Source organism: Copadichromis virginalis, linkage group LG3, assembly GCF_057382275.1.
Source record: "Copadichromis virginalis isolate Kocher_CV1m ecotype Utaka linkage group LG3, C_Virginalis_male_GT1.1, whole genome shotgun sequence".
In the NCBI taxonomy this organism is placed as follows: domain Eukaryota; kingdom Metazoa; phylum Chordata; class Actinopteri; order Cichliformes; family Cichlidae; genus Copadichromis; species Copadichromis virginalis.
The window spans coordinates 25,441,825-25,450,066 of record NC_140620.1 but is presented as its reverse complement, the minus strand read 5'-3'; the positions used below and the strand labels follow the sequence as shown (position 1 = coordinate 25,450,066).

The following is an 8,242-nucleotide window of genomic DNA, read 5'->3' as shown; positions in this document are numbered from 1 at the left end:
GAAGAAGTGACAGCCAAACAAAATCTTACCACAAAACGGAAAAGTTATGACAAATCAGACTAAAAGGCAAAAAGAAAGTGCAGCTTTTTTTTATTACTTTTTTGTTTCAGCAACATAAAATTTAAAAACTGTACTTTTGAGTTAAAATATATATTTATAATTTTAATAAATGACAAATTAAAAAGGCATGAACATTTTTTTTGTATCAAAAAAATATCGAACCGTGATACCAAAGTATCGAACCAAACCGAACCGTGAATTTTGTGTATCGTTGCACCCCTAATATATATATATATATATATATATATATATGTATATATATGGATGGATGGATGGATGGATATATATATATATATATATATATGTATACAAATACACTGGGATATTTATATTAGAGCTATTTTGTTAGATTTTATAAACTCGTCATATGTTGGATTAATTAATGATGACCAACATGGAACATATTGCAACATGGAGATAAAAGTAGGTGGGTCGTCTGTAACACAGTCACCGTTCTAACGTGTATTTCCTAAGAAACTGCATGTCACAGCTGGTGATTTCACAATCAGCCTGTCGTGTATAAAGGCAGGTGTTTCTGTTTGACATCAGCATATTCCAGCCACCTAAAATACTTTATCCAGTGAAACACTTTCTGCGCACACGTAAGTCTGCAACACTGTTTAAAAAGTTTTTGAGATTTAGTCGAGCTAATGCAATCTATTAAATGATTCTTACTTTACTTTCTACTTTACTGATGGTGGTACAGGTTTTTGGTTTCTATCAACATGAACTTGAAATCTCTTTACTTGCTATTTTTATTAAAGTGAAAGCATGCAAGTTAAGTTTTGTTTATTGTGCATTATACGTAAGCTCTTTTAGGTTGATCTGACTTGTTAACTCCTGTGTCTGGGAGAGGGTGCCCCTAGTTAAATCATGTGTCACCACTTGACATAATCTAATCACATTGTTCTAACAATTCTCTTTTTTTTCAGTACACTGCTCACACAGTACGTGCATTTTGTTGTGTTCTGCATAAAAATGTCATCCTAGCCTCAGTAGGCCATTATAAACAGATTCCAGGTCTGCATCAACTGTGATGTCCAGATTAATCTTTTTAAATGTTGGCTGAGAAATACTGTAACAGTCTGAATGATGGCTTAATCTTTATTTGACTCATTGTTTCAAAATTAGGATTGGTTCTGTGGATTTGCTTTTCTTCATGTTTCCTTTTGAAAGAGCTTTGGAACAAGAAGATATAATGTGTTGCTACTGTCAGAATTACTAATAGTAACATAAGCACAGTTTGGTAAAAGGTCAGCAATTCATGGCATTAGTTAGTAACCAACTGTGCAACATGCATGTTTCTGTCCTGTTTTCTCTTTAAAACCACTTTGCTCTCTGTGTGTTCACTCATGAATTCTTTTTTTGATGCAGGAACTCAAAATGCCCGACATCACTGATCTTGCAGTGTCTGTAGATAAAAGTGATGAGAGTAAGCTTCGTGCAGAACACTTCATGAAAATTGATGTCAATCTGAATGAAGGAGTCAAAGGAAACACCATCTACCTTTGGTACAAAACGGGCAACTGTGCAGCCATCACCAGGATTCAATTTTCATTCAATAAAGAGATGGCAAAGGGCTTGATCTCTGATGGCTTCCACAAGATTGAAAAAAACCTCAACTCTGGAGCGGGTGGAGATGAGATCTACCTGTGGTACAAAAAAGGCACCACAGACTATGATGTTCCCATCCAGAAGCTTGATGTCACTACGAAATGGTTAGATGAAGCTCAGAAGCTTAAACATGGCTGGGAGAAACTGGCCTTTGACCTGAACCATGGTGCTGGAGGAAAGCCAGTCTACCTGTGGGTGAAGAGAGAGAAGCCAACGTACATCTGTGACATTGATGCCAGCACTGCCTCTGATGGAGATGCTGACTTCTTCAGCAAGGGTTACATCCGAATGGATGAAAACAACAAAGGGGGAAAACTTTTCATCTGGTACCGTCAGACCACTGACCCTGAGCGGGCCATCAAAGATCTGGAAATCTCCATCAGCCAGGATGAGTATGACAGCTTTCAAAATCAAGGCTATGAACCAGTGAACCAGGATCTACAAGAGGGAAGCCAATCTAACCAGGTGTTCCTGTGGTACAAGAAAGACGACTGCTGCAAAAGCCCCATCAAGATCATCACTCTGATCAGCAAAAACGCTAAGGGGGTGTATCAGGATGTTGGAATGGAGGTCATTGAAAAGCCCTTCATCAGAGGCAGCTGTGCCTGTGATAGCAGTTACCTGTGCTTCCTTCAATGAGAGTAGTCGTGGTAACAGAGCTGAAAGCAAGGAATCAAAGTTGTTCCTGTTTAATGGGTTTGGTGATGGTTCTTCTTTCCTTTCTGAAATGATCTTCAATCACTGTGATCTCAGAGCTTTGACTCCACCAACGATCATTGATCTCACAATCAATCAATCTGTTTGACTCTGTATGACTTTATTCTAATGATTGTCTCTGTTTCAATAAAGCCTCTTGAGCATCTGAAATATCTTTGTGTCGTGTGTCAAAGCTTCAACTGATGCGTGTTAACAGAATAAAGTGAAGAGAGCAGCTCAGCAGGATCAATACATGACTTCATTTAGCAGAAACCTGGGTTCACTGTCTGGGCATTTTAATAACATCGGTATTATTTGTGGTAGTAGTATTGATTGTTGTAAAGCAGAAATCTCACTAAATCTCGTTGTACGGAGATCCAGATGAATTTAAAGATGTCATCAGAATTTATTACTGTTATTATTTTGGTTCCTGATGACGTTTGCAGACTTTGAGCTACAGAAACCATTCAGCTTGGTGACGCTGAGCTCTTTCAACCTGTTTAGGAAGCCTTATAATTCTGAAATACAGTCAGAGCATCATCAGGCAGAGAGTGAAGGAAAGGAGGCAAAAACAGAGGGAGGAAGAAAGGAGAGGATGATGAAAAAGGAAGCAGGAGAGGTGAACGTTACCGAGTATACTGATGTTTGTGAGACAGGGGCCGAGATGTCACATCAGTTTACATGGTGGGACACATGCAGCCCACTCTGATCCTGAGTCAAACTTTGCCTTGTCTCAGTGTAAACAGCTTTATCTGCACATTTAATCTCTCATATATGTTTATATAAGTAAAAGAGGGGCACATCTCAGTGTTTCTACGCCATAAAGAAGTCACTCTGTCAGCATTCCTCTCTGGGCAACTACAGAGGAGCAGAAGAGTCAAAATAAAGGCTTTTATGCCTCAATAATTAATTACAATAAAATATGCATTATAAAATTCGCATTCAAAATCAATAACTAAAAGTGAAATAAAAAGTCCTTCTAAAATATTTTTACTAAGCAATGTGGGAACATTTGGACTGACGAGTTTACTGTCAGCATTTTAATCGCTAGTTTAAAGGCTGTAGGTTGCAGCCATTGCTCTAACACTGTATAACACTGTATAAATGTAGTCTGAATTTCTTCAAGCTTTATTTATGAAGAGCACTGCTGCTTACAAAACACATAGCTAGCTTGTACTGCTGGGTTATGTTTTCATAAGCTAAGATGCAAGAAAGTCCTGTGTTCATTTAAGGCCGGGGTCCCTCTGTGTGGAGTTTGCGTGTTCTCCCCGTGTTCGCGTGGGTTCTCTCTGGGTACTCCAGCTTCCTCCCACAGTCCAAAGACATGCAATTAGTGGGGATAGGTTAATTGGAAACTCTAAATTGCCCATAGGTGTAAATGTGGGTGTAAATGCTTGTCTCTGTGTTAGCTCTGCGACAGACTAACGACCTGTACAGCGTTTACTCTGCCTCTCGCCCTAAGACAGCTGGGATATGCTCCAGGCCCTGAAAAAGGATAAGTGGAAATGAATGAATAGATGGATGAACCTCCTCTATGGTAGTATAACTGAAGCACATAACTAACACTGAAACCTCAGAGTTTCTTTTAAGTCACCTCGATGAGACAAAGTCCAAATTATTTATAAACATAAATACAGCTTTTCTCACACTTTTCTCTCTACATTTGGAGATTTGTGGGAGCTTTTAATAAATGACAAACACATTTGTCATCTTTATGTGCTCACAGTTTGACAGAGAAACAACAGTCTGACTTTGTTCAGAGTTTATTTAATAATATGTAGGGAAAAAATGACAGTTTTTCACCACAGATTTTAGTGTTTTGTTATAAAGTTCTTGTTTGTTTGTTCTGTGACTCAAAAACAAAACAAACACACAAACAAATAAACACAAAGACTTACCAAAGATATAGACTTCAGACTCTGACAGTGATCCAAACTGTCACTGTCAAAGTGAAATGAATCGTTGGAGTCGAAACAAACCGAGACAAGAATTAACGAGTCACTGCAAGTTTCCAGCATTCCATCATCTACTCCTCAGATAAAAACTGAGCATGATGGACACAGGCACGGTTTGGACGGTTTGACTTTATCACATATTGCATCAGATCAGTACAGAGTGTAAACCAAAGAGGAGCTCAAAATGGTTTCAGCAGTTTATTATTACCTTCAACAAGGAGCTCATGTTTTTCTTAGCATTTGCATTTCATTCTGTCTGTAAACACAACAGCTCTAAAGGTTTAGAATGTATTCTGATAAAACTCTGTTGGGTGTAGAGCAGGATCATGTTATAATGATCCAATAAGGGTGCATCTGGTTTACATCCACTGAGGTCTTCAAGGTCAACAGTATGACTTGCTGGTGGAAAATTAAAAGTATGCTGTGTAATGTTAACATTTATAAAGTACAAAGATTTAAAATATCACGTTACATTTGAACTCTGACCTCTACATAAGTTCATAAGACATACTTTTCTTTCTTATTCTCATTTAAAATGTCGAGCTTTTAATAAATAATTACCTGACACCCAAAGTTTTAATTTGATGTAAAATGAATAGAAGTCAATTACTGTACATAGTGACTATTAAGTCTAATATATATACCCTAGTAAGCTATAGTACTTTTTACTTTGGGAAGGTACCATCTGTGCAGTCTGCAATTTTGTTGAAGAAAGATCTTGAATCTATTTAATATTTCTTGAAAAATAATTGATTTCTGTGCACTTTTTTTTCACACTGCGTCAAATTAAGGTTGATTACGTCGATTAAGCATCATGAGGTGGCGCGTGAGGGGTGGTTCCCTATTTTTTATTTATTTATTTTTGTTGTTGCTGGGAGTTGGAACCCTATTAGTTAGGTTGCTTAATATTTATGCTAAGTACTCTTTAAAATACCAGAATAGGGAGGATGGTGTAGGTCTAAGTTCATTAGATTGATCAGTATTGCTGAACTATGAAATATTTTTTTTGTATACAGGTATAACAGAATAGCTTTAGTGTAGTTGTTGTTTTAAACTTGAGTATGAACTTGCAGACTTGCAAAATGCAGCAAGATATTTTAAAAAACAGTTTTGTTGATTAAAAAACACTATATCGGATTCATATCGGTATCGGCAGATATCCAAATTTATGATATCGGTATCGGTATCGGACATAAAAAAGTGGCATCGTGCCATCTCTATCAGAAAGTGATAAAAACACATTAGAAATAGCAATAGCTTCATAACAGACCAATAACTCAACACATTGTCATCAGCAGATGTTTTCATGTTCAGCCTTATTTTATGTAAGGTAAGTTTCATGTTGGAGTCATGGTCTCATGTCTCTGACGTATGTATCATATCAAATATATGTCATATCAAAACAACCCCACACCTGCAGTTGTTTCAGTTTTTCACTGGTGCTGCTAGCTGGATAACCTTATGCAGGCAGACATCCATATCAGTCTACCAAACAACAAGCTTCTCTCTTTGTGCTTCAAACCCCTCCCACTTTGAGAAAAGGAGCTGAGAGAGAGAGAGAGAGAGTCAATTACAAAGAAGAAAGAAAAGTGAAACCCTCCTCAGAAGGTCTGACTCGTGTACCTGCAGTCGACCTGTGATGGACTCCAGTTTGGTGTTCACGTCATCCCAGGGGTGGCCGCACTCCCTCGCCGATGCAAACACAAATTGCATCTGAAGCAGGAGGTGCAGATATTTTTTTTTTGCTTTTTGCTTTTTTTGTTGTTGTTGTTGTTCTTTTCTAAATCCAGGCTTGATCACGTGGAGGTATTTGGAAAACTTTTTTGGCCAGCGGATGACTGTTGTCTTGCAGATGTAAGAACTGGAACCCAAATTCCGAACCCAATACACAATCAATTCACAAGAACACATTATAAAAGCAAGTCCCGTTCTTGCCTGATTTCAACTGAATTCTGCATCAAAACAGGGTGACAGAAGTAAAACGAGTGTTTGCAGCAAATGTGAGCACAAAGCCTCACTTGGTACGAGCCTGCTATTAAAGTTCTCCTCTATGCAGACGACTTTCCTATTGTCAAGGCACAACTTGGATCTGCTGTACAAATCTTATGGATACACGCTAAATGAAACAATAGTGTAGATTTGATGTTCATTTACCTGCAGATTCACTATACCTGCCAGCTCTGTGGTCTTGCACAACATTTGGCAAATCACTATTTAATACAGGAAGTAGGTAGGTGAACAAAAACACTGCAAGAAATGTACATAACAATTACAGTAAATAACTGTAAAATGGCAACGGTACATTACCATTAAATCAAAAAGAATAAATGATTGTAATATGTATATCAAATTTCTGTAAATTGGCAAACAGTGATTTTCTTTTATTTTTACACTGCTAATATGTTGAAAACATATTGATTTACAGTAATATTGTCACGGTCTGGCTGGCAGACCGTGGGGGATGTTGGAGAAAGGACCCAAACGCTGGACTTAGTGGAATGAGCAGTGGGTTTTTTTACAGTGAGGTAAATGTACACCACACAATAAGTCTCCAAAGTGCTCCTTCGACTCCCGTGACGTGTCTTCTCCTAAGTGCTGGTATTTCGTGCTCTCTGCCCCTGTGCCTTCGCACACCCCGTGTGTCTTGCAGTCCTGTGTTCCGCTGTCCTCCTGAGGAAAAACAACAGACACAGCCGTTATGGCACCAACTCCAGCAGGCATACACTGAACAGCACTTTTTCACAAATTTTTACTTCATCACTTAAATCACTGCTGCTGTTATTGTGTATATGCTGCTGTTATTGTGTATATATTTATTTATACTTCTTGTGTATTTTGTTCATACATTCTTATATAGTTCTATATTGTGTATTGTGTATTTTGTTGTACAGTTATTTTATTTTCAATTTAATTTATATATTTTATCTTATTCTTTCCCAGTGTGTTGTACAGTTATTTCATTTTTAACCTTAATTTATATTTTATTCCTTCCTAGTTAAATTTACCCTTTTTAATTTTTCATATTTATTTCCTATCTTATTCATAGCTAGGGATGGGTATTGATAAGATTTTCACGATTCCGATTCCATTTTCGATTCTGTTTAACGATTCGATTCTTTATCGATTCTCTTATCGATTCTTTTTTTTAAAAAAAAAAAAAGGAGAACACTAAGGTCGATTAGCTTAGAACTTTGTTTTATATCTTCTCTTTGAACAAGGTAGACATTTAGGAGTAACATGGCCTTACAAACCCAACAGTGACATCTTAAGAGATCCAGCCTATGGCTCTTCAATGGGGTGTCACAGGGTCCCCAGGAAAAAAAAATTGTAAATGTAAAATAATAAAATAAATATTCGTCTGTAGCAATAACAAAGTATAACATAAATTGTTCTGTGGCAATTACACAAGAATATCCAGTAATATCCCTGCCTACAATTAAACACATTCACTTACCGAAAATCGGGGACATCTGCTGTGGCAAATGGGTGCAAGCCTTTTACCACAAACTTAGTCACTGCTCGGTGACATTCGTCTATCCTGGCCTGAAAGGAGACGCTACCGGTAGACTGCAGCGAGAACTGGCAGCATCTGAGCCAGACTCTGTCTCTCTCATCATGGTCACCTAAATGCACAGTAATGGCAGGTTTTGTAATAAAGCAGATCGCGCTAACATAATATGCACTGTTAGTTGATTATTTACCTGCCGCATTAACGGGAGAGGACGTGCAAACGTTACCGCTGCTGCTGGGTTGAGTCCGGAGCGGAATTAAAAACACGACATTCATTTAAGGTCATCGCGTGTTTTGTGAGCAAATGCTTTTGCATATTCGTAGTGTTTCCTCCCTTAAATGAAGTATCTACTTTGCAAGTATTGCAAGTTGCCCTGTTGTCATCCGTTCTCGTAAAGTATAAACTT

At 37.8% G+C, this 8,242-nt stretch overlaps 1 protein-coding gene across 1 annotated transcript; it reads left to right on the top strand.

Annotated features, from left to right (window-relative positions):
* The first annotated feature begins 607 nt into the window (after positions 1-607).
* LOC146713645 (uncharacterized) lies at positions 608-2,541 on the top strand. Its single transcript, XM_085452693.1, has 2 exons — positions 608-662; positions 1,435-2,541. The coding sequence occupies exon 2, from the start codon at positions 1,444-1,446 to the stop codon at positions 2,311-2,313; it is 870 nt and encodes a 289-aa protein (XP_085308819.1). The 5' UTR covers positions 608-662; positions 1,435-1,443; the 3' UTR covers positions 2,314-2,541.
* Positions 2,542-8,242: the final 5,701 nt, after the last annotated feature.

Excerpts from the sequence above, each read along its gene's own strand:
- LOC146713645 (XM_085452693.1), top strand. The coding sequence starts at position 1,444 with ATGCCCGACATCACTGATCTTGCAGTGTCTGTAGATAAAAGTGATGAG.